The following is a 27,369-nucleotide window of genomic DNA, read 5'->3' on the forward strand; positions in this document are numbered from 1 at the left end:
TTCCAATGATATATAAACCACCACCCTACGTCTTTTAGTTTTTGCTATTTTCGCGATTGAAATTGCCGCGGCCGCGATTTCGATCGCGAAAATAGAGAAAACTTAAAGGTGTAGGGCAACGATTTAGGTGTCGTCAGAAAGAGGAGAAAGAGAGCTTTAAAATGATATCCATCAAGCTATAGTTATATTGTATTACACAGGACGACACTTTCCCCAGTGTCAGCAGCTCCATTCTGCTGAATGCAGCTGCTGACTTTGACAAAAAGTCGCCCTGTGTAATACAATATAACTATGGAAAGATGGATATCATTTTAAAGCTCTCTTTCTCCTCTTTCTGACGACACCTAAATCGTTGCCCTACGCCTTTTAGTTTTCTCTATTTTCGCGATCGAAATCGCGGCCGCGGCAATTTCAATCGCGAAAATAGCAAAAACTAAAAGGCGTAGGGTGGCGGTTTATATATCATTGGAAAGAGGAGAAAGAGAGATTTAAAATGATGTGCATCTTTCCATAGTTTCTGCACTGCTCGGAGTCCCTTTAACAACATCCATAGGGCAGTTCCTCTGTCGCTTTCTGATTCATTTGCCCCTCCAGTGTTCTCCCCAGATTTTTTTTTCCTGCCGGGTGGCATGAAAAAATAGCCAGGTGGGCCTCAACGGGAGAATACAGGAGCGATGCTTCTCTGCGCACCTCTGCTTACAGCTTAGGAAGAGGTGAGCTGATGACAGCCGGGTGCTCACCAAAAGAGCCTGGGAAGAATATTGTCCTCTTTTAACGCTGATGTAATAAAAAATATATAAATAAATGTATTTACATACAAAAAAATATCCTGTCGCTTATTTCCAACTGGTATAAAGGAAAATGAATTATGAACAGTGAATAATTGCCTGTACGAGTCTTTAACTTCTTGCCGACCGCACCACAGCAATTGGCGTGAACGTGTAGGCAGCAGCCCTAGGACCACTCCACGGCCGATTAGCGTGAATGGCCTTCTATGGGGCTAGCAGAAGCTTGCAAAGCTCCACTCCGCTCCGCCTTAAGTCTCCCAGCAGCGATTGCCGCTTGGAGACTGTTATACGGCGAAACCGCAGTGTAATATACCTGTACAGCGCTGCGATCTAAGGCACTGGGGAGAGCTATGTGACACGGCTGTCCCCCTGGGGGACACAGAAGCGATCTGCTGAAGCCTATCACCGCTGATCGCTGTGATAGGCTGACAGGGGGAGGGAGGGGTGGGAGGGGGGGAAATAGGCATTTTATAAAAAATAAGAAAAATATTTGTAAATAAAATAAATAAACATTGGGGGAGCGATCATCAGACCCCACCAACAGATAGTTCTGTTGGTGGGGAGAAAAGGGGGAAGGAATCACTTGTAAGCTGAGTTGTGCGGCCCTGCAGCGAGGCCTTAAAGCTGCAGTGGCCCAATTTATGAAACATGGCCTGGTCTTTAGGGGGGTTTAACACCGCGGTCCTCAAGTGGTTAAAACGCTGTAGGCAGAGACTTTTGTCCTAAGTGTCTTGTCTTTTGTGAAACCCAGAAGAGGAGCAGAGAGTAAAGGTGCCCATACATTCCTTGATTTTCCATTGGGAGATTAAACAATCGACTTTATTGGACGATAACAGTGTGTTTGATTGAAAGTCGATCGACAAGTGGCCCACACACTGCATGCGAGATCCTATTCAATTTTCCATCACTAATCGAGCCGAACGATTTTGTGCCTTCATGCTCTGAAACCAAAAATTGATTCTGTGTCCATCAAAATTATGTAATTGAAGCGTATGGAGGGTTTATGCAGTTTAACAAAGGACCACATGGTCCGAAACCACGTTCTGTTATTGCTGCCTGTTTTTTAATGTAATGAAGAGCTTCTACTGGTACTGACCCATTTGCTTCTACTGGACTGTTGTACCCCAATTGACCCTGGGGTAGGGGTCTGGGCACGCTATTCACCTAACTCTTCAGTGCTCCTTCCACAGCTGCTTTTTTTCCCAATCAAAATTATGTAAACAGCAACCAATTCCTTTACGATCAACCAATATTTTCCATCCTGTCCGATCATGTAAATTAATTGGTCTTTTCAACCAGATATTGACTACTTTTCATTGATCGAGCAGAATGGAACATTATCAATTCTCCCCCAATCTGGTACAATTATCAAAACAAACAGTCAGTCAAACAGAAAAATCGAGTAACATATGGGTTACAAGGAGCATTGATGTGCTAACAGAGGTTTTAACTGTAGAAAAATGTTCTTCATTGTTGTCTGTGTTCCTGTTGTGGGCATTTCCCTTCACTTCCTGTCCCTCACGTCACCTGTGGAAGCACTAGGAAGTTGGTAAAATTCTCACCCATGTAAATCGTGACAGTGAAAACACTTGCAGAGGTTTTTAACCTTCCTTGCTCAAACCCTTGAGAAAGCCTAAAGCGCATAGTATGTAGAAGAACAAGATGTTGAGAGTCTGCAACGAACATCCTCAGAGGGTGTCACCTGGCAAACAGTAATCCCTCTACCTCTCCTTCAGACTCACTGTCCTCAGCCTACAGGTGTGTCCTGTTCAATCACAACAAACAACCAGCAGCACAAGTTCTGCAGCTTCTAGGCTGGGTACAGGTCTGTCTAGCTGAGGTTTCACTACACACAGTTCTGACAGCACAGCTGCCTCCTAGGATTACACCCTACAGAGAATCGGAGTCCCCTGGGACGACCATGGGTGACCTGCGGCTGGCCTTGCTGATTGTGCTGGGACTTATGCCAGGTAAGCTGCTTTCGCATGGTGCTTCTTACTGTCACTTTTCTTACCATAACAGGTGAGACAGGTGCTTATAGGGCAGCAAATGCTATATAGTAGAAGTTGGCATGGTTGTGTTATTTAATCACATTGGCAGTTCTCTGTAGTGCTCTTGTTATGTCAATGTTTCATTGTCTGTGGTCCCCAAGAGACACTCAACTTTATTTACAGTCATTAGGCTGGCTAACATTGGAGAATATACTGTAAGTAACCCAGCAATACTGGTCTAAATATATGAATAATTTCCTATTACTAAAAGTAAAACTGACAAAAGTTTACTGCTCTCACCTGGGTTATATTGGACCAAAGTGATGGTTTCTGAAAGGCTATTAGATTAGTGATAGATTTGTGATTGCAGTTGCATATAAACAACCACAGTGAAAACCTTCTTGATAAGTCTAGGACAGCCTAGAATAAATAAAGAAGTTCTTGTTGGGTGTGCATAGGACAGCTGTTATATAACCAGTTATCCATTAATGCTTCACCAACCCAACTTGCGTACTGATACGATCCAAGCAAGGCTTTCAATCTCAAATAGCATGCAATTTTTAATAAATCCAGGCTACATTTGCCGGATCATGCAGGATTAAGCTCACTAATTATCTCCAGACAGGAAGAGCCTACATCAAGTTTATAGTTTTGTTCTGGAATCTGAAAATATGTATACACATGGAACAAATGTGGCTAGAAACAATATTCTGAATATTTTAAGTGCTAGTCTACTCTCTTCTGAACAGCCCTCTTTATCCTGGTGGGGGAGGTGTCCCACTACAGGTCACTGTGGGAAACGCAGTTGTGGTCAGCCAAGTTATATGTGGCTCAGGAGAATGCTGAAGAGGAGGCCATCAGCACTGAGGAATATCTGTACTCACACTGTTGATATCCATCCAAAATAAATCATATCCAAAATGTTTTGGCTGCTGAAAATGTAGTGTGAGTACATAGCTTTTATGGCTTCATGGAGGCAAAGTCAGTATTCTGGGATCACACATTGTCAAGGTGTCAGTGTTCTGGGATCACACATTGTCAAGGTATCAGTGTTCTGGAATCATACATTGTCAAGGTGTCAGTGTTCTGGAATCATACATTGTCAAGGTGTCAGTGTTCTGGAATCATACATTGTCAAGGTGTCAGTGTTCTGGAATCATACATTGTCAAGGTGTCAGTGTTCTGGGATCTACGGTGACCATATGTCCCGCTTTACCCGGGACGCGTCCCGCCTTCGGGGGGCGCTGTCCCAGGCTGCATGAGGTCCCGGGAAACGTCCCGCTTTTAGCAGCAGGACGTCCCGGCCTCGGGACTCTGGCCACCGTACTGAATGAACTGGCCGCAGCGTCTCATAGACGCTGAGCTAGTTCATTCCCTGCAGCCCCGCTCCAGCAGCCTGCATTGTCCTCCGGCAGGCACAGGTAGAGCAGGGCTACGGGAAGATGGCGTCCGGAGGCGGAGCCCTGTACTGGAGACTATTTGTGTCTCCAGTACAGGGCTCTGATTCCGGACGCCATCTTGCCATAGCCCTGCTCTGCCTGTGAGTGCGGAAGATTGGAGGAGGATCGTCCGGGGGAGCTGCACACACACCAGAGGCCGGCTGCGTGAGGGGATTTCTGTCAGGTGAGTAAATGCATTTTTTTCCAGGTGAAATGTGCCCACATTGCGTTTATTTTGTGCTGACATGTTGGCCCCTATTGGCATTTATTTTGTGCTGACATGTTTGCCCCCATTGGCGTTTATTTTGTGCTGACATGTTTGCCCCCATTGCGTTTATTTTGTGCTGACATGTTTGCCCCGATTACGTTTATTTTGTGCTGATATGTTGCCCGTAATGCATTTATTTTGTGTTGAAATGTTGCCCCCATTGCATTTATTTTGTACTGACATGTTTGCCCCCACTGTGTTTATTTTGTGCTGAAATGTTGCCTGCAATGCGTTCATTTTGTGCTGACATGTTTGCCCCCATTGCGTTTAGTTTGTGCTGAAATGTTGCCCGCAATGCGTTTATTTTGTGCTGAAATGTTGCCCGCAATGCGTTTATTTTGTGCTGACACGTTGCCCGCAATGCGTTTATTTTGTGCCGACATGTTGCCCACAATGCGTTTATTTTGTGCTGACGTTGCCCACAATGCGTTTATTTTGTGCTGACATGTTGCCCGCAATGTCTGACATGTTGCCTGCAATGTGTTTATTTTGTGCTGACATGTTGCCCGCAATGCGTTTATTTTGTGCTGACAGGTTTGCCCCCATTGTGTTTATTTTGTACTGACATGTTTGCCCCCACTGTGTTTATTTTGTGCTGAAATGTTGCCTGCAATGCGTTCATTTTGTGCTGACATGTTTGCCCCCATTGCGTTTAGTTTGTGCTGAAATGTTGCCCCCATTGCATTTATTTTGTACTGACATGTTTGCCCCCACTGTGTTTATTTTGTGCTGAAATGTTGCCTGCAATGCGTTCATTTTGTGCTGACATGTTTGCCCCCATTGCGTTTAGTCTGTGCTGAAATGTTGCCCGCAATGCGTTTATTTTGTGCTGAAATGTTGCCCGCAATGCGTTTATTTTGTGCTGACATGTTGCCCGCAATGCGTTTATTTTGTGCCGACATGTTGCCCACAATGCGTTTATTTTGTGCTGACGTTGCCCACAATGCGTTTATTTTGTGCTGACATGTTGCCCGCAATGTCTGACATGTTGCCTGCAATGTGTTTATTTTGTGCTGACATGTTGCCCGCAATGCGTTTATTTTGTGCTGACAGGTTTGCCCCCATTGCGTTTATTTTGTACTGACATGTTTGCCCCCATTACGTTTATTTTGTGTTGAAATGTTGCCCCCATTGCGTTTATTTTGTACTGACATGTTTGCCCCCACTGTGTTTATTTTGGGCTGAAATGTTGCCTGCAATGCGTTCATTTTGTGCTGACAGGTTTGCCCCCATTGCGTTTAGTTTGTGCTGAAATGTTGCCCGCAATGCGTTTACTTTGTGCTGAAATGTTGCCCGCAATGCGTTTCTTTTGTGCTGACATGTTGCCCGCAATGCGTTTATTTTGTGCCGACATGTTGCCCGCAATGCGTTTATTTTGTGCCGACATGTTGCCCGCAATGCGTTCATTTTGTGCTGACATGTTTGCCCCCATTGCGTTTAGTTTGTGCTGAAATGTTGCCCGCAATGCGTTTATTTTGTGCTGAAATGTTGCCCGCAATGCGTTTATTTTGTGCTGACATGTTGCCCGCAATGCGTTTATTTTGTGCCGACATGTTGCCCACAATGCGTTTATTTTGTGCTGACGTTGCCCACAATGCGTTTATTTTGTGCTGACATGTTGCCCGCAATGTCTGACATGTTGCCTGCAATGTGTTTATTTTGTGCTGACATGTTGCCCGCAATGCGTTTATTTTGTGCTGACAGGTTTGCCCCCATTGCGTTTATTTTGTACTGACATGTTTGCCCCCACTGTGTTTATTTTGTGCTGAAATGTTGCCTGCAATGCGTTCATTTTGTGCTGACATGTTTGCCCCCATTGCGTTTAGTTTGTGCTGAAATGTTGCCCCCATTGCATTTATTTTGTACTGACATGTTTGCCCCCACTGTGTTTATTTTGTGCTGAAATGTTGCCTGCAATGCGTTCATTTTGTGCTGACATGTTGCCCACAATGCGTTTATTTTGTGCTGACGTTGCCCACAATGCGTTTATTTTGTGCTGACATGTTGCCCGCAATGTCTGACATGTTGCCTGCAATGTGTTTATTTTGTGCTGACATGTTGCCCGCAATGCGTTTATTTTGTGCTGACAGGTTTGCCCCCATTGCGTTTATTTTGTACTGACATGTTTGCCCCCATTACGTTTATTTTGTGTTGAAATGTTGCCCCCATTGCGTTTATTTTGTACTGACATGTTTGCCCCCACTGTGTTTATTTTGTGCTGAAATGTTGCCTGCAATGCGTTCATTTTGTGCTGACAGGTTTGCCCCCATTGCGTTTAGTTTGTGCTGAAATGTTGCCCGCAATGCGTTTACTTTGTGCTGAAATGTTGCCCGCAATGCGTTTCTTTTGTGCTGACATGTTGCCCGCAATGCGTTTATTTTGTGCCGACATGTTGCCCGCAATGCGTTTATTTTGTGCCGACATGTTGCCCGCAATGCGTTCATTTTGTGCTGACATGTTTGCCCCCATTGCGTTTAGTTTGTGCTGAAATGTTGCCCGCAATGCGTTTATTTTGTGCTGAAATGTTGCCCGCAATGCGTTTATTTTGTGCTGACATGTTGCCCGCAATGCGTTTATTTTGTGCCGACATGTTGCCCACAATGCGTTTATTTTGTGCTGACGTTGCCCACAATGCGTTTATTTTGTGCTGACATGTTGCCCGCAATGTCTGACATGTTGCCTGCAATGTGTTTATTTTGTGCTGACATGTTGCCCGCAATGCGTTTATTTTGTGCTGACAGGTTTGCCCCCATTGCGTTTATTTTGTACTGACATGTTTGCCCCCACTGTGTTTATTTTGTGCTGAAATGTTGCCTGCAATGCGTTCATTTTGTGCTGACATGTTTGCCCCCATTGCGTTTAGTTTGTGCTGAAATGTTGCCCCCATTGCATTTATTTTGTACTGACATGTTTGCCCGCAATGTCTGACATGTTGCCTGCAATGTGTTTATTTTGTGCTGACATGTTGCCCGCAATGCGTTTATTTTGTGCTGACAGGTTTGCCCCCATTGCGTTTATTTTGTACTGACATGTTTGCCCCCATTACGTTTATTTTGTGTTGAAATGTTGCCCCCATTGCGTTTATTTTGTACTGACATGTTTGCCCCCACTGTGTTTATTTTGTGCTGAAATGTTGCCTGCAATGCGTTCATTTTGTGCTGACAGGTTTGCCCCCATTGCGTTTAGTTTGTGCTGAAATGTTGCCCGCAATGCGTTTACTTTGTGCTGAAATGTTGCCCGCAATGCGTTTCTTTTGTGCTGACATGTTGCCCGCAATGCGTTTATTTTGTGCCGACATGTTGCCCGCAATGCGTTTATTTTGTGCCGACATGTTGCCCGCAATGCGTTAATTTTGTACTGACATGTTGCCCACAATGCGTTTATTTTGTGCTGACGTTGCCCGCAATGCGTTTATTTTGTGCTGACATGTTGCCCGCAATGTCTGACATGTTGCCTGCAATGTGTTTATTTTGTGCTGACATGTTGCCCGCAATGAGTTTATTTTGTGCTGACAGGTTTGCCCCCATTGCGTTTATTTTGTGCTGACATGTTGCCCGCAATGTGTTTATTTTGTGCTGACATGTTGCCCGCAATGCGTTTATTTTGTGCTGACATGCTGCCTGCAATACGTTTATTTTGTGCTGACATGTTGCCCATTGTGTTTATTTGTAGTGTCTGGGGTAACTGTCGCTGCATTTATTATTTAATGGTCATAGTTGGCTATGTTTGCTGCTTTGGGGTTACGGTATACTATTAAATAGCATCACACAATTTCTGCACACTCATGATGCGAATCCTCGTTTGACCACATCATGGCGTAAACACTTGCTTTCTTATGCCTCGCTGTTACATCATTATGTTAGCTCCGCCCATAGAATGTCATGGCCACGCCCTATTTTTCGGCAACACATTTTTCGGCGCGGCGCGCAGCCCCCCATTTTTCTGTGTTCTGTGATCACAACGTGTCAGTGTTCTGGGAGAATGAAGTGTGTGAGCATCAGTGTTTGGGGATTACATATTTTGGTCAGTGACTTTTACCCAAATTGTTTTATACCCCAATATTTTGGCTACGTAACTTATTAACATAATTTTGCTATATTATTGCAAACATGCTCAATGGTTATTAGTTGTAACTGGAATCACATATTGACAGCGCATCAGGCCCCTTTCACACTTGAAACAATCCATTGCGTGTGATTGTCCTGCTACCACACCGCAATGGTCCTGAAAGGTATACAATACAAGTATGTATTGGTATACAAAGGTGTTTACAATAAGGGCTGTTCAGACTATGTGCGTTCCTAGCCATTTTTCCAGAACGTGTACAGGCAGACTTTCCGCATAGAAATGGCTACTAATGTTTTTTAACCACTTGCCGACCGCACGCTTATACCGTGCGTCGGCAAAGTGGCAGCTGCAGGACCAGCGACGCAGTATTGCGTCGCCAGCTGCAGGCTGATTAATCAGGAAGCAGCCGCTCGCGCGAGCGGCTGCTTCCTGTCAATTCACAGCGGTGGGCTCCGTGAATAGCCTGCGGGGATCGCCGCCATGTGACAGGGGACAGCCTGTCACTGGCTGCACAGGACGGATAGCGTCCTGTGCAGCCCGGTTCACCAGGGGGGGCCAGGTAGGAGAGGGAGGGGGGGGATTTCGCCGCGGAGGGGGGCTTTGAGGTGCCCCCCCCCCGCAACACCCGGCAGGCAGGAGCGATCAGACCCCCCCAGCACATCATCCCCCTAGTGGGGAAAAAAGGGGGGCGATCTGGTCGCTCTGCCTGCACCCTGATCTGTGCTGGGGGCTGCAGAGCCCACCCAGCACAGATCAGCTAAAACAGCGCTGGTCCTTAAGGGGGGGTAAAGGGTGGGTCCTCAAGTGGTTAATGGCCTCGTTCACATGTAAGCGTATGAGACGCATACGTTTCTCATCCGCATTGCTGCACGCAGTTCTGTGCATCACGCATAGAAACGGACGCAATGAAAGTCTATGGACGCGTATAAAAAACGCGTACTATTGCGTTTTTAGCGTACGTTTCCCTCTGCGGTTCCCATAATCCTTTTTTGTCCCCCGGGTCACGTGTGTGTGTGTGCAAAAACGCAATAGAAAACGCATTCGAACGCAAGAAAAACGCATGCGTTTTTCAACTTGCGTTTCTTTTAATTTATACGCGTTCTACAAACGCAGACAGTCTGAACAGGCCCTAAAAGTATGCCTCACTTCTGAGTAAAACATGCACTCTTGTGTCATCTGCAACTCTTGTGTTCTGGGATCACACATTGTCATTGTTCTGAGATAACATATTGTCAGAGAGTAAAGCTAGCCATACATCTAGCGATGATGGGCAGATTAGACAAATCTCTCTCTAATCAAATCTAATTAGAGAGAGATCTGTTGGCTGACCATACACTGCAGGCTGATTCCTGATCAATTTCATGCTGAAATCAATCCGGAAATGGTCGCCGCATCCGAACCCCCCCCCCCCCCCCCCGGTGCTGAGTGGCTCCGGGCGCACTCTGTTCTTCATACATGTGCGCCACATGGTTGCCTAGTAACGTGGCTGCGTGTATGAAGTCTGACGTCATACCCGTGGCCTTATTAGGCAACCACGTGGGGCGCACATGTATGTAGAGCGGAGTGCACCCAGAGCCAGCGGGGACAAGCGGAGGCGGTGGACAGGTAATGTATAACATGCACTGGGCACTAGGGGGACACTTACGGGACAACACCAGGGGTTTCATTAATCGTCGCGAAATTGCACACTGTGCACCGAGCAAGTCAGCCCAACATCTTGAAGCACACGCGGTCGACTTATGCAACGAATTTCAGCCTGAAATTGGTCGCATTGTCGGTCAGGCATGCACTTAGTGGCACCGATTTTCATCCGATTCTATTATAATAATCAAATCGGATGGTCGAATGGCCACCAAGTCACCTGATGTATGGCTACCTTCTAGGATCACACAGTGTCAGTGTTCTGGGATCACAAATTGTCAGTGTGTAAGAGTTCTGGGGATTACACAGTGTCAGTATTCTAAGCTTACACAGTGTCAGTATTCTGGGATCACACAGTGTCGGTGTTCTGGGATCACACAGTGTCGGTGTTCTGGGATCACACAGTGTCGGTGTTCTGGGATCACACAGTGTCAGTGTGTAAATGTTCTGGGATTACACAGTGTCACTATTCTGGAATCACACAGTGTCAGTGTTCTGGGATCACACAGTGTCACTATTCTGGGATCACACAGTGTCACTATTCTGGGATCACACAGTGTCACTATTCTGGGATCACACAGTGTCACTATTCTGGGATCATGCACTGTCAGTGTCCTGGGATCAGTACTGGACTTTATGTAATATATCACAAATTGCACAAAAATGCAGTGTCTCAAAAATAGTACAAAAACTTTATTGATACAAAACTTGACATGAAAGATCCGTGTAACTTGAATAAAGAGGCTCAATAAAGGCTTATTCAAATTGTTTGGCTGGCAGAAGAAAAGGACCATATTAGTAGAATTGGCATAGTGGTTGAATTGGCAACAACACTAGTCCGTTTCGGGCTGAATATGCCCTTTATCAGGCCAAAAAAAGCGAATTTACAATTTCTAAAAGGCAAACAGATACAAAATATTACATATTAAAATCCAATGCCACTTATCCAAAGAAGTCAAGGAGAGATCTCACCAAACAAGTGAAGTAGAGAGAGACCATGTGTATCAGGTATGTCTAAACACGGAGTCCAAATCAATCATATGGACTCACATACCAGAGAATGTAAAGATAAAGATGAAACCAATCAAAAAGGTGAAGGTGACCCAAAGATCATAGCATAAGTTATGTCACTCTGATGTATCGTAAAAGGTAAATATTAGTCCTTACATCAGGGTTCAGGAATAAAGATATAAGAGCAGACCCAAGGTGAAATACACAATGTCCCACAAGGACCGATTAATATTGGTCCTGACATCATGATATTGCATGAAAAAAGGGTAAGAGGTCATGAGAATCACAGTACAGATCTGCGAGGCATCAGCCAGCGTAAGGAGTCAAGAGAGCAAAGCAAGGGGAAAGGCACCTGAGCCTAGCAGGTACACAATGTGCCTGGTATGGAGAAACAATAATGTTTTAGTGCATAGAAGTGAATGCCACACATGGGATTAGGGCGGGGATGGGAATCTGCAACAAGGCTTCATTAAATGTATTTATTTATTGTATTTATAAAGCACCAACATATTACGCAGCGCTGGACATTAGTTTAGGTTACAGACAATATTTAGGGGTGACATACAGCTAAATGACAATATATGAATACAAGAAAAACCAGATCACGCAGCACAGTATGAGGTAATGCTTAGTCAGTCACTGGATGGAGCATGGAGATTAGGCAAGTTAGGTTCACTCAAATGCATAGCATGGGTGCACAGTAATGGAGGTGCATGATCATATAGGACACAAAAGGAGGAGGACTCTTCCCAAAGGCTTACAATCTAGAGGGAGAGGTAGGGACACGAAAGGTAGGGGACCAGAGTTCAGCTGTGGGTTTAGAGCACTTGTGAGGGCCAGAGTGAAAAGGTGAGTTTTGAGGGCCTTCTTGAAGATGTTGAAGGAGGGGGCTTCCCTAATGGGTCGAGGTAGGGAGTTCCATAGTGTTGGAGCAGCTCTTAAATGTGACCAAAGTCCAAATACACAGGCCCTAACCAATATACAAATACCTAGACCTTCAAAAAAGTACACAAGCCCTAAACGGTATACAGATGCCTCGACCTTCAAAAGGATAATTGTGGGTAATATGTATTAGAAGGATTACTCTGACAAAGGACATGTGATATCAAAGTCCCAGTGCACAGGTCCTAAGAAATACACATGCCTCAAAAAAGAATAAAAATAAATGCTGGACATGGAAGTACACAAGCCCTAGACAGCATACATATGTCTAAAACAGTTCTAACAAATTACAAAGATTCCAAGGTATAAAGGTTGCCATGAGCAGGGCTATATCGGCACTATAAGGGATATACAGTCCATAATTGATCCCTAGACCACATGCTGAAAAAAAAGGCAGCAACATTAATTCAGATAATGTTCAGGTAGCAGGACATAGCCTTTTAGAAATTGTAAATTCGCTTTTTGGCCTGACGAAGGGCATATTCAGCCCGAAACAGACTAGTGTCGTTGCCAATTCAACCATTATGCCAACTATACTAATATGGTCCTTTTTTCTGCCAGCCAAACAATTTGAATAAGCCTTTATTGAGCCTCTTTATTCAAGTTACACTGATTTTTCATGTCAAGTTGTGTGTTTTGTATCAATAAAGTTTTTGTACTGATTTTGAGACGCTACATTTTTGCGCAATTTTTTTGATATATTACATAAAGTCCAGTACTTATTGCAACATAGATTATATGGGTATAGTGGAACACCCGCTTTTGATGGACAGTACCCGCAATATATCATATATAATATATACAGTACCTACAAGTGTCCTGGGATCACACAGTGTCAGTGTTCTGGGATCACAAATTGTCAGTGTGTAAGGGCTGGTTCACACTCGGCGCTTCCCGGCGATTGTGTTGGTGTCCGCGATGGCTATTCGACGGGTGAATAGAACGAGAATCGCAGCACAATCACCCCCATAATGCTGCATGCGATTAATCGTAAACGCTGCAGTGTGAATGTATCCATAGGGATACAAAAGCACCCAGTGTGAACTAGCCCTAAGTGTTCTGGAATCACACAGTGTCACACAGTGTCAGGGTTCTGTGATCACACAGTGTTCTGAGATAACATTGTCAGAGAGTCAGTGTTCTAGAATCGCAGTGCCAGTGTTCTGATATCACACAGTGTCAATGTTCTGAGATAACATTGTCAGAGAGTCAGTGTTCTAGAATCGCACAGTGTCAGTGTTCTGATATCACACAGTGTCAATGTTCTGAGATAACATTGTCGAAGAGTCTGTATTCTAGGATCACAGAATAATGTCAGTGCAGTGGCGTCACTAGGGGGGTGCAGTAGTCTATATCTATCAGGTGTCACCAGCAGGGGGGATGACACCAAGCTCCAGGCTAAGGGAGAGTGGCGTAAGGCTATGAATAGACCAGGCCAGTGCCTGATATAACCCCCCCTCACCTTTCCCACATAGCAAAGTATGGCCAGCATAACAATCCCCATTTTCTCTCTCCCCCACAGCAAGGGTATCCAGTATGGTACTGCTCCCTCATCCCCCAAAGCATGCATGGCCAGAAGCCCCTTCTCAACCCCATTGTCAACAAATGTCAGTAACAAGTAATGTTACTACAAAAAAAGTATTACTGGTTTTGTTTAGCTTGGTGAGATTGGAGGTTCATGTGGTAAAAGGGAGCGACATCATGAGGTTCCGAACTAGGTGGGACCGACCTTAGTGATGCCTCAGTGTCAGTTTTCTGGGATCACACATTGTCAGTGTTCTGGGGTTACAAAGTGTCAGCGTGTCTGTGTTCTGATATCACAAACTGACAGAGTGTCAGTGCCCTGGGATCCCAAAGTGTAAATGTCAGTGTGAATCAGTGTCTGGACTCACTAAATGTCAATATGCTGAGATCACAAACTGTCAGTGTGTGACATCGATCAGATAACACACGTGTCATTGATCAGATAACACGCGTGTCATTGATCAGATAACACAAGTGTCATTGGTCAGATAACACACGTGTCATTGATCAGATAACACACGTGTCATTGATCAGATAACACACGTGTCAGTTCTGGAACCCCAAGTATATATGTGTATCATTGTTCTGCAAACAGGGGCTGATTCATACTCTTGTACCTGTAGACAAATTCCTCCATGCATAGTAGTCTCCCTCCTATGTGCAGCAGTCTCTCTTTGTGCAGCAAAGTCCCTCTTCCATTTGCAGCCTTTACTTGTGAAACAGCCCAATCTTTTATCAACAGCAGCTCATCCATTCCATAGAGTACATGTAGGGAAAATTGCCCATTTCGATACTTATCTTAGTAGAGGGAAGCCTCTGGATAATCCAGAGGCTTCCCCTGTTCCTCTCCCCTCCAGTGATCCAGTGCTGGGATCCCCCAATCCCCTTCAACAAGGGAACTTCCAAAGGGTCCCAGCATTAAGTCAGTGATCTCAGGAGGATCTCAAGAGGACATGGGAAGCCTCTGGAAGATTTAGAGGCTTTCGTCTACCAAGGTAAGTACTGTATGTGACTTTCTCTCCTTTTAAAGTCAAAGGTTTGCTTTAAGCAGTCTCCTCCGTGGACAGTAGTTCCCCTCTTCCATGTGTAGCCCAGCATTTAATTCAATTTCATTTGCTATCTGGTCTTTCATGTGCACAGCCTCCTCTTCACATTAAATATGCCTCCATGAGCAGCATCTCCCCAGACCATGTCCTATGTGGCCTTTCCAGAAATCAACTTTCTAGAATCTTGAATCTACAATCGTGTGTCATTGGGACCATTAGCATCAGAATATCATTGTCAGTATAATTAATTAGAATTAATTGCCAGTACACCACAAATGGGTAACCAGTGTTTATATGCCATTGGTTTTGGACCCCAAGTGTCAGTGTGCCATTGTTCAGTGTCAGTGTTTCATTGGTCCTGCACTCATGTATTTATATGCTAAAAGTCAGCAGACATGACATTACTGAAATCATCAGGCCTAGATTAGCCTCTGCATCTTGGTACTGCCTTATATTACAAAACAACTTAGAGTATTATGCATGTGATTTTTATTGCACAATTATGTAATGCATCTCTTCTAAATAGCTGACACTGGCTACAGCACAGCTGAAGAAGGCATCAGTTCCTATTGTATCTGTGTTCTTCCATTTCCAAGAAAACTGCATAACCATTTGTGAACTGGGATTTTTTTTCTTTTGTAAAGTGCAAAACACATCTATCAAGTACACATACAGTATCTAACAGCCATCAAAATACAGTATGTTTAAACAGTGACACTGTACAGTTTACACTTTTCTCATATCCCTTCATCTTGCCGGGTAATGTTTTTTCTTCCCATGATTCGAAAGCATATTACTGTTACTTCCCCTTAAAAACGGACTGTCACATGGACAAAGGACATGATGCCCCACTAAGGGACAAAGGAAGAGTAGCTCCACTAAAGAACAAAGGATATGGAGCCCTACTAGGGAGAAAGGATAAGGAACTCCAATGAAGTACAAAGGATGAGGAGCTCCACTGAGGGACAAAGGATAAAGCCTCATAAACAGGTACAATGCATGTAAGGAGCTCCAGTGAAGGACAAAGGATAAGGAGCTCCATTGAAGGACAAAGATTAAAGTAGACCTGAATTCAGAACTTCATCTCAGCTCTAAAAGATAAGCAACAGCATAATAAACTTTAAAGAAAAAATATTTGGTACAGCTGATACAAATCCTGCAATAAATCTGTAGTACTTCCTGCTTTCATGGAAGCAGACATGTTGTTAACATCCTGTGCTTTCAAATTAGCTCTCTGCCATGGCAGTCACCAAACACAGCTAGGGGATCAAATTACAACTTGTGCTTAGTCCCATATGAGGGAGAATTAGGCTAAACTTTCTAAGTACATACAGGATACATTTCTATATGACTTCCTTCTGTCCAGTGCAAGAGTTCAAGTGCACTTTAAGGAGCTCCACTGAGGGACAAAGGATAAGGAGCTCCACTGAGGGTCAAAGGATAAGGAGCTCCACTGAGAGGCAAAGGATAGGAAGCTCCACTAAAGGTTATAGAATAAGGCACTCCACTGAAGGACAAAAGATAAGTAGCACCACGGAGGTACAGAGGTTAAGGAGCTCCACTGAGGGACAAAGGATAAGGAACTCCACTGAGAGGCAACGGATAACAAGCTCCACTAAAGGTTATAGGATAAGGCACTATACTGAAGGACAAAAGAAAAGGAGCACCAATGAGGGACTTAGCATAAGGAACTCCACTGAGGGACAAAGGATAAGGAGCTTCATTGAAGGACAAAGGTTAAAGAGCTCCAACGAGGAACTAAGGCTGTTGAGCCTCACTGAAAGGCAAAGTATAAGGCACTCCATTGAAGGACTAAGGTTAAAGAGCTCCACTGAGAGGCAAAGGATAAGGAACCCCACTAAAGGACAAAAGAAAAGGAGTTTCATTGAAGTACAAAGATTAAGGAATTCCACTGAAAGCAAGCTCAATTTGCATATCTTTGTGGCCATGGGAACAGTACACTGTTTAAAATACAGACTGGTTATGCAAAAGTCATTAGCTGAACAGAACAGGAGCCACTGTTACTAATTTTAACACATACTATAATCCAGGCAATGGCAGCAAACTTTGCCACTCCACTCTGTCTATGTATGTTGGAACACTATGAAACAGCTACATTGAAAAAAAATCCTTGCATTATTTAAAACTGAACAGAATGGTGTATGTTTTTCTCACAAATGCTGAATTTCCCTTTAGACTTTCCAATGTAGAGGAAGTGCTACTAGCAGTTATGTTCCCATAGCTATCTACAGTACAATGACATTGCTCTGAAAGTGTACATATAAATCCTCTTCACTAGTTCTCATATGAATCCATTATTGTAAGTGGAACCATTCTAACTTCCTCCATTGCCGCACATAAGCTCTGCTGCACACATTTTTGCAGGCAATGGGTGTATATGTTACGGCCAGAACCCGAAGTTTGGCCACTTCTAGTTCTGGCCGGCCACTTCGGGTTCTGGCCGTCCAATGCGCGAAGTGGCCGCTGCGCTGCGGCCAATGTTAGAAATGGAATGATTCCTCTGACATTAATGTATCTTCTGGCCGCAGCGCAGCAGCCAAACGTATAACAACTTAGTTCATTTAATGCAATTCAGCCGGCGGCAATGTAACAATTCAAGCCGCCGGCTTTTTCTCTGCGCCTCTCTCTCCTCCTCTGCCTCTCTCTCTCCTTCCCCCCCCCCCCCCCCCGCCTCTCTCGCTCAGTCGCTCTCCTATGGACAGCCCGGCGGGGACACGAGTGTCCCCCCCCGGAGTCGTTCGTCGCGGCAGGGGAATCCTGCCGTTCTTGCAGAGCGGGTGCTGGCAGAAGCGATGTCTGCAGCCTCCCCGCTCTGCTTTCCTGGTGCGACGAACGACTCCCGGGGAGACGCGTGTCCCCGCCTGCTACCCATAAGAGGAGGAGAGAGAGGCGCAGAGAAAAAGCCGGCGGCTTGAATTGTTACATTGCCGCCGGCTGAATTGCATTAAATGAACTAAGTTGTTATACGTTTGGGCGCTGCGCTGCGGCCAGAAGATACATTAATGTCAGAGGAATCATTCCATTTCTAACATTGGCCGCAGCGCAGCGGCCACTTTGCGCATTGGCCGGCCAGAACCCGAAGTGGCCGGCCAGAACTAGAAGTGGCCAAACTTCGGGTTCTGGCCGTAACATATACATCATATTAATGGCAGTCTTGTTCTGCACTGCAATGGAAATGAGAACTACTAATGAGACAATACACTGGCACTGTGGGAATGGACCCTTATGACTGTACATGTCAGACAGGAAATGTGTATTTCACTCCTGGAAAGAATGCATATAGGGGGCCAAGGATCTTCACAAATGTTCTAATACTTCCCAATATGTATTGCTATCAGTATATCCACTGGAGAGATATTGCCTTACTTTTCTTATACAATACTATACAATACAATAATATTTCTATATTCTATAGCTCCCATAGGATTTAAAGCACTTCTTATGCTGGGCATACACGGGAGTTGTGCAGCCTTATCAATCGAGCCTGATGGCTCGATTGATAATATCCGACAGGTCCGATGACATGCCGGATAGATTTCCTGCTCGATCCCCGCCGGCGGACAATAGCGGGGAATCGAGCGGCTGATAAAGAGCGATGGCGGGGACGAGCGGGGATCGATCCGAGGGGACGAGGCGGGGATGGATCCGGCGGTTAATCGGCCGCGGCATCGAATCGTGTATGCCCAGCATTAGTGTCTTCCTCTCTGGGACAAAAACATACTGTATGTATAAATCACTAGAAAGAACAGCAATAAAACCTGACAGAGAGGATCTAATCCTTCCATGCTTCATCTAAAATCAAAGAAGGTTTCAATAATTTTTATTGGGGTTTTTCAAATTTTTAAATACAGCCATTTTTGTAAAAAGGCATATCAATAACAGTATGATTATTACATCAAACAATAAACTATTATTAGACCAACAGATCAGAATAATAACTATTATAGAACAGTGTATGCCATAAATCCTATTCAACAATACAGTATAAGATGTATGCTAATAAACACTATAATACTGCTCGTTGTCTGCTATTTTCCATGGAGCTGAATCCTCCAGTAACTGGTGGACTAAAGCCGCATCTACACGCGTAGATGCGGCCGCGATGTTCCTTATCGAGCCGCTGATGCGGCTCGATTGATAAGATCCGACAGGACGATCTTGCTTCCGCCGATGCCCTGCTCGCTCCCCGCGAGGGGACAATGGCAGGGAATCGAGCGGAAGATAAGCGGCGCCAGCGGGGACGAGCGGGGAATCAAAGCCGGCGCACGTGCGGCGAGCGGGGACGCGGCGGGCACGTGGGGGGACGCGGAAGAGGCGATCCGGTGGCTAATCGAGCTGCCGGATCGCCGCCTCATCTACACGTGTAGATGAGGCTTAAAGAGAACCTGTACTGAGTAAAAATATTTAAAATAAACACATGAGGTAACTTCAAATGAACATTACATAGTTACCTTGCCATCAGTTCCTCTCAGAAGCTCACCATTTTCTTCTGACAATAATTCCTTCCAGTTCTGACAATAATTTGTCAGATCTGAAATATATCAGTTGCTGTCAGTAAAATATCAGTTGTTGTCAGTTATAGCTGAGAGGAAAACTGATATACCAGGTAATGTCCATGTTTCCCTATGGCTCAAGTGGGCGATGTTACAGTTTAACTGTGTGCTGACCAGAAAGCTGTTATGGTGTAATGGCCATTTTCAAACTGGAGGACGGAAAATTCCCTTGATCACAGTGAACAAACAGGACGCAGGACAGGAGAAAGACACTGAGGAGTAGACTACATGGAAGGTAAGTATGACTTGTGTATGCTTATTTTGACTTTTAATTTTCAGTTCAGGTTTTCTTTAAGATCCAAAAGTCACTGGAAGTCGCATCCAACCTTTAGAAAACTGTATTAGTTAGATCATCATTTAAAGATTTTGATGATCTATGCTAATAAATCTAAAATCAAAGAAGACAATTCAGCTGGAGCTCCAGTTTAACATATACAAAGTCTGGCCAGGTCTGTTATTGACTTTTTCATTTCCATATTTGGTTTAGCGAGTCACGTGACATTGTTGAACAATACTATGAAACAAACACTGTACCTTGTAAAAAGAAAAACAACCAGCAAATACAAAGTACATGACAGGAAACACATAGATTTGGGGAACAGCTGATTGAGCTCTAACTTCCCCTACTCTCAATAAATGTTCTTTGTCAGAAAAACATATTCATGGAGATAGAGAAAGCGGGCTGAAGGTGATAAGCTAAAACCAACTAAAGGTAATTTAACTCGTACATTTAAAAGTGCTGAATTGGGCGTGAGATGTACACAATAGCAGAATATTGTAAAGTTACTGATATTCTGCTATCTCTTGCCGATAGTACTACTTCTGTAATCTTACCGATAGTACTACTATTGCCTTATCCTATTCTCACACTAGCCTGCTCCCTATTTACACCTCTCCCTAACCCCTATCTATGCAGAATGGTGCCATTAATGGCACAATTTTTAGTGAATGATCTTATTTAGCTATTCAGATCCAATTACATAGAAACAAAGAAGCTGGTGGGCAAAATCAATCTTGAACTATCACATTTTCCATTGTTTCCTTAAAGCAAATTTGTGAGTTTAAAAAAAAAAGAGAAGTCACAAACTTCTTTGGATGATCCAGATGCTTCTCCAATCCTCCTGTACGCCACCAATGCTTGCTGGAGCCCTCTTTTTCTTTGCGGGCACCCTCCATGTACGAGTGTGGCCGCACTGTGCAGGCGCTCTGATGGCCCACGCCTGTGCATTAACACGGAGCCCTTTGTGCGTCTCCATGCTACTGTGCAGGTGTGGGCCATCTTCCATTCAGCATCTCGTACACAGAATGAAGCGCTGCCACACAAACCTATTTGACAAGCCCTTATCAAGAAGGTTCAGAGGGTCCCAGCATTGGACTGGTGGGTGGAGGAGGATGGGGGAAGCCTCTGGAATATTTATTCATTTATTTATTTATTGTACTTATAAAGCGCCAACATATTACACTTTTAAGTTAAGTTTCTAACATGAGCATTTTGATTCCTTTCAGGTACACTTTAAAGTGCACCTGTAACAGGAAAAAAGTTCTACTTTACTTACCTAGGACTTCTTCCAGCCTCTTGAAACCATACAGGTCCCTCACTGTCCACCTATTGCACTCCATTGAATAGCTTAGCCACTCCAAAAGTTAGCCGTCTCATGAGTTGCAAGCTATTAGGTATGCACAGCCTCAGCCATGCATGTGGCCGAGGCTGTGCATACGCAGTAGCCCGTGACAGGTGGTCTTTCAGAGGGTCATAGCTGATCAACAGAGAGCAACAGGAGGACAGCAAGGGACCTGTAGGGCTTCAGGGGGCTAGTAGAAGCCCCAGGTAAGTAAAACAGAGCTTGTTCCCCTGTGACAGGTACACTTTAAAGAAATGGTCGATAGCCGTGGCAGATTTTTTATAGATATGATTGTTAATTGGATTTTCTAATGCTGTGGATGAACTAAATAAGATCTTTTCTTTTGATCTGAATAACGTTCGCTAAAGATTGCACTGTTAGAGTGCCCCTTAACGAAACAATTAAAGCAAACGATTGACATTGTAATCCGATAATTGGGTTCGAAAGGAAATGATCGGGAATTATCAATTGGGCCTATAAATGGGATAAACAATATAACCAATCCGATCATTAAATTGATCAATTGTTGTTGATTGGCTGCATCAACACTGTACAATCCAATCAACCGGAAGGTCAATTGTTTGCTAAAATTGCATTGTCAATGGACACCATAAAGCGATCCTTAACTGAAAATAAAAGCAAGAGTTTCACTTACCTGGAGCTCGGACCAGCTCCCTGCAGCCATCCTGTGCCCGCGGCGTGCCGAACCAATCCTCTTTTACTCCGCCACGGCTTACTTTCAGTTCTGCCGACTGATCAGTCGGTGGTCCACTGAACTTGCATGGCCCTTGCCACGCGTATCCTCATAAGCGTTCACTTCATCGAACGTGTCCTGCACAGGTGCAGTAAAAGGTTCTCTCTTCACTGCTTTTATTTTCAGTTAAGGATCACTTTAAAGGTAGCCATATATCTAGCGATGATGGGCAGATTTGACCAAGAGACAAATCTCTCTAATCAAATCTTATTAGAGAGAGATCTGTTGGTTTCCCATACTGTTGGTTGCCGATTCCCGATCAATTTCATGCTGACATGGATCAGGAATCAGCCTTGTGACGCTGCATACAGCTGCCTCGCCGACACTATACCCCTAATGTTAAAAGCGCCCCCCCCCCCCCCCCCCCCGTGCCCAGTACAAGTAATACATCACCTGTTCGTGGCCTCCGCTTGACCTCCACTAGCTCCGGACCTCCTCTGTTCTCCATATACGCGTACCATGTGGTTGCCTAGTAAGGTGGCCCCGTGTGTGACATCTGAGCAACATGGGGCGCGCGTGTATGGAGAACGGAGGATGCCCAGAGGCAGCGAAGGAGAAGCGGAGGCCGCGAATAGGTAATGTATCACTTGCACTGGGCACTGGGGGAGGACATTTAACATTAGGGGGTGCAGCGCTGGGGGTTTTGTCGTGTTCTTTGCTCATCCCGATATCACATGCCATTGCTGCTGCACACCCGATCAAGCAAGTCAGCCCTACATCTTACAGCATATGGGATTGACTAATGCGACCAATTTTGGCCCGAAATTGGTCACATTGCCGGTCGGGCATGCACTTGGCGGCATCGATTTTCATCTGATTCAATTATAATAATCGGATAGTTGATTGGCCACCAAGTTGCCTGATGTATGGCTACCTTAAGGCTGTGTTCCCACGTGTGTGGATCATGTGTGGCTAGCGGGAGCCGACAGTAGTGTCCGCTCCAATGGTCCATCTAGAGCCCAGGGTGGATGCATTACCCCTATAGGCTATATGGGGGAATGCATTTGCCATCCCGGGATTATAGCGGACTGCACGGAAGTGCAGCCCACACACATCCATTTCAGCCCACACACATCCATTGCAATAGGACACATTCACTGTAAGTTTTGCAAAGACAAAAAACGTCCATTCTCAGCTCAAGTGGGAACAAAGCGTTGATGCTGTGGATTGACAAAACAAGATTTTTTTTTTTGATCTGAATAATCTTCTTGAAAATACGATTGTTTGGTAAAATTGTAGCATTAACACTAACTTTGCTGTTAAGCTCCACTAACCTGCTTCTCTGCTCTATTCAAGATATAAAAAAAAATTGGGGAGATTTTAGCATAATGTTCAAACAATGTGAATCAGCTTTCTCCCATGACCATAGTCCCTGACACACTGCTTTTTAATGATTGTTGTGCCATGTCATTGTAACGTGCTTATTGTCATTTGTAAGAGTTATAATTAGTCCACAGAGAGCGATTAATGCTGTTGTGATGTGTGATCTGCTTGGAGACGCGGCATTGCAGGAAATGGTGCTGCTGGTGACTATAGACTCTATTGCTTTGTCGTTGCTGACCATGACTATATGGCATGCTAGGAATATCTCAAAATCAGTGATGTCACAAGGCAGAGATGAGGCAGAAAGTGCTCAGCCCGTCCTTGCCTTCAGGCACAGCAGGATTTTTCTTCATGTCTCCAGACAGTTCCTATCCATTGTGGTTTTGACCGTTGAGTTTTGAATTTTGAAATGTTCCACTTTTTGTTGCTTTGAAGTGATAAAAATGGCAGTTATAGATTTACGAAGTAAAAACGTCTGTGTATGCACATGATGAGCGAACATATATTGTCTCGTTTATCACCTATATATATCGCTTTGTGACTCCACTCCTGTATCATGCTGTCGTCCCTCTGCCCCTCCATATAGCAACAGAATGTGTCGCTAGCCTGTAGGCAGGTGATGCGTCTCTACAGTGTCGGCTCCATACTGTCCCCCGGGGTTCGTTCCCTTGCTAGTGAGTAAGGTAGGAGGTTATATAAGACCCCTTTTGCCTATTTACCTAATAGGGGAGGAGCAGTTATCTGCTTATTATTATTAAAGAGGGTTTGTATATTCCATCATAATCCCAAATAAAGCTACAACCACCCCCTCCTGTGCCCTGAAATTGTGGATGCACCCCTTATCCTTAGAGTTGCATTGCAAAGGCTGAGGATGACTTTTTGCCCTCTCTTGTATGGTTTCCCTAAATGCAGGAGCAGTTAACAAAAGCGTGGCCAAAAATTGCAATTGTTATTTATCGTAATATTGATAGCGAGGATCGGGGGGTCTTAAGGTTAGGCACCACCAGGGGGGTCTTAGGTTTAGGCAACACCAGGGGGGTCTTAGGGTTAGGCACACCAGGGAAGGGTTCTGTGTGAGAGTAGGGAGAGGTTAGGATATAGTCAGGTTGTAGGCTATCGGTAAATTTATCGACAATGTAATACCGCAATTAGATTGTTATTTACTGTTTTTGTTATGGATATTGTAATTTCATGTTACGCCTAAATTGTTATTTACCGTTATTGTTATTAATATTGTTATTTAACGTGGCGACTAAATTAACCGGCAACTTTTTCAAATGTATGCCCTAAATGCCCTATGCTTGCAGCTCTTCCTTCTTGATCAGTACTAGCCGAAGGATCACAGTTTGTGATATTTTGATTTAGTAAATCATCCATTCCTCCCAGTGTGCTATCATATCTCCCCACGCTCCTGCACCCCAGCTCAACTTCATGACTCATATTATTATAAATAGTAATTCAGACAACATGATTGATTTGATATATGGTATTATTTTAAATGCCTATAATTTAAACATGTATGAAATGAGAAACCACCCATGTTGTAATTTACAAAACGGTGATGCAATAAATACAAGAAGTCTGCAAATTACAAAAGTCATTGCAATGTAGCCTGAAAAATCTCTTTCTCTTGTTTCTAATCTGCTTTGGAACATCTCTAAAGATAGCCTGTTTTGTCCCGTAATAGCTCTGTTTCTCATGATGCCAAAAATGTCTGAGATAGAACCAGCCTGTTATATAGTCTGTAGATCAATCTCTATCATTTTTATCATTAAAGAATAGAGATGGCTCGAGCCTCCGATTTTTGGTTCGCGAACCTCGAACGCAAACTTTTGCAAAAAGTTTGGTTCGCGCGAACTTTCGCGAGCCGCAATAGACTTCAATGGGGATGCGAACTTTGAAAACTAGAAACATTTATGCTGGCCACAAAAGTGATAGAAAAGATGTTTCAAGGGGTCTAACACCTGGAGGGGGTCATGGCGGAGTAAGATACATGCCAAAAGTCCCAGGGAAAAATCAGGATTTGACGCACAGCAGTGTTTTAAGAGCAGAAATCACATTGCATGCTAAATTGGAGGCCTAAAGTGCTTTAAAACATCTTGCATGTGTATACATCAATTAGGTAGCGTAATTAGTGTACTGCTTCACACTGACAGACCAAACTCACTGTGTAATGCACCGCAAACAGCTGACGGCCATGCTGGACTGGTGCGCACCATGGTCAGAGTGCAGGCAAGCCCATATGGTCAGCCTGAGGTAGCTGAATGACAGAACAACAGTGACTGAGTGTCCAGCTGATCAAATTTGGTCCGTCCACAATGAAGCAACGACCTTATTATCTTGGATGTGCCCCCCCCCCCCCGACACACTCATATAGCCGCCGGTCATTGCTTCATTGTGATACGTAAGCCCCTTCACCACGGCAAGGTAACGATCACGAAGGGGAATTGACACATGTTCATGCCTTTTGTTTTGTTATTGCATTAGGCAGGCATGTACACACACCAGAAAAACATTGTCACTGGTTTTGTTAACGGCTGCTGCTAGCAGCGGCCTTAAAAATTCAGGAATCTGCCTGGAGTCCTGGACCCTGTTGGTGGTGGTGGAGAAGGCAGTCAAGTGGCCTGTAGGCAGAGATGCTGTGTGGGGACCGACTTAGTCTTGGGGCAGGCCTGACCGTGCTTTGCAGACCACGTGGTCAGATGGACCCTTGACCCAACGCTGTGTGCCAGAGATGACACCACTTGCCTTTCAACATCACGGTACCATTTGGGTATCACCTTTTTTGAGAAATAATTGCGGCCTAGTATCTTCCACTGCGGTGTGTGGCTTTGCTTTTGTGTGCTGCTTTTCCTCAGGTGGTCATCCCATTGCAGTATGTGCTTTGTCATCATGTGCCTTCTAAGGAAGTTGTCCCTACGCGGGTCTTCGTCTTTCCACGGCTCAATTTTTGGTGGCAGAGAGTACAGATGGCATTGCTCTCATCTGAGGCAGACACACAAAAAAGTTTCCACACCGCTGAGCCCTGGGATGATGGCACTTTGGTGGTGACGGCCGACTGAGTGTTAAGTGGGGTGCCAGAATCAGAGCAGGAGGAGGAAGATATGTCACGGTTCCGTGCGGAAGCTGAGGAAGATGAGGTGTTCTGTGTTAAATAGTCAACTATGTCCTGACAATCTTTGAGGTTGATGGCACGTGCCTTCTGAACACTGTACTTTGGTCCAGGGCCATACAAAATCCCGACAGCATGACCTCAAACAGACCTGCCGGGTTTTTGCCCATATTGTAGGGGGGGGGGGGGGGGGAGGGGATGAAGTGAAAGGTATGCACTGACTTGACTAATACAATGTGCAGTCACACAGGTGCAGTGAACAGGTATGCAGGGATTGGTATTGCAAATGTGCAGCTGTCACACACACAGGTACCGTGAACAGGTATGCAGTGACTGGTATATAACACTGAGTGCGGTCACGTAGGTAGGTGCACTACTGAACAGGTATGCAGTGATTGGTATTACAAATGTGCAGCTGTCACGTAGGTAGGTGCACTGAACAGGTATGCAGTGATTGGTATTACAAATGTGCAGCTGTCACACACACAGGTACCGTGAACAGGTGCAGTGACTGGTATATAACACTGTGTGCGGTCACGTAGGTAGGTGCACTACTTTACAGGTATGCAGTGATTAGTATTACAAATGTGCAGCTGTCACACACACAGGTACCGTGAACAGGTGCAGTGACTGGTATATAACACTGCGTGCGGTCACGTAGGTAGGTGCACTACTGAACAGGTATTCAGGGATTGGTATTACAAATGTGCAGCTGTCACACACACACAGGTACCGTGAACAGGTGCAGTAATTGGTAAATAACACTGCGTGCGCTCACATAGGTAGGAACACTGAACTGAACTGCACTGAACAGGTAGGTATGCAGTGATTGGTATTACAAATGTGCAGCCGTCACACACACAGGTAGTCACTGAATGTGCTGGGCCTGGCAGTGGCACAGTAGAAATTATTAAGGGGCCAAGGGCCAGCTGCGAATGACTGACAGGGCAGTATAAGTGTCTGTGGGACACACACACACACACACACACACACACACACACACACACACACACACACACACACACACACACACACATAAAAATAGATCACAAGAACAACATTAACTCTCAAAAGAACTGTTGAGGGGTGCTTTTTAGCAATAAGTATCAGCAAGGAGCAAGCTAACAAGCCTAAAAAGAGCCTAACTAAGGTTTCCCTATGTCTCTGCAGCAAGCTCTCCCTTCTCTAATTACTGCAGCCACACGTGTGATGAAATGGCTGACGCTGCCTGCCTTTTATAGGGAGGGGGGGAGGGGCTCCAGAAGT

The 27,369-nt window shown here is 44.7% G+C and overlaps 1 protein-coding gene across 1 annotated transcript in view; it reads left to right on the forward strand.

Annotated features, from left to right (window-relative positions):
- Positions 1-2,538: 2,538 nt before the first annotated feature.
- VSIG8 (V-set and immunoglobulin domain containing 8) overlaps positions 2,539-27,369 on the forward strand; it is an 85,958-nt gene continuing 61,127 nt past the window's right edge. The window contains exon 1 of the mRNA XM_068251711.1: positions 2,539-2,758. Within this exon, the coding sequence (XP_068107812.1) occupies positions 2,710-2,758 (49 nt within the window). The 5' untranslated portion in view covers positions 2,539-2,709. The remainder of the gene's footprint in view (positions 2,759-27,369) is intronic.

This window comes from Hyperolius riggenbachi, chromosome 9, assembly GCF_040937935.1.
Source record: "Hyperolius riggenbachi isolate aHypRig1 chromosome 9, aHypRig1.pri, whole genome shotgun sequence".
Taxonomy (NCBI): Eukaryota; Metazoa; Chordata; class Amphibia; order Anura; family Hyperoliidae; genus Hyperolius; species Hyperolius riggenbachi.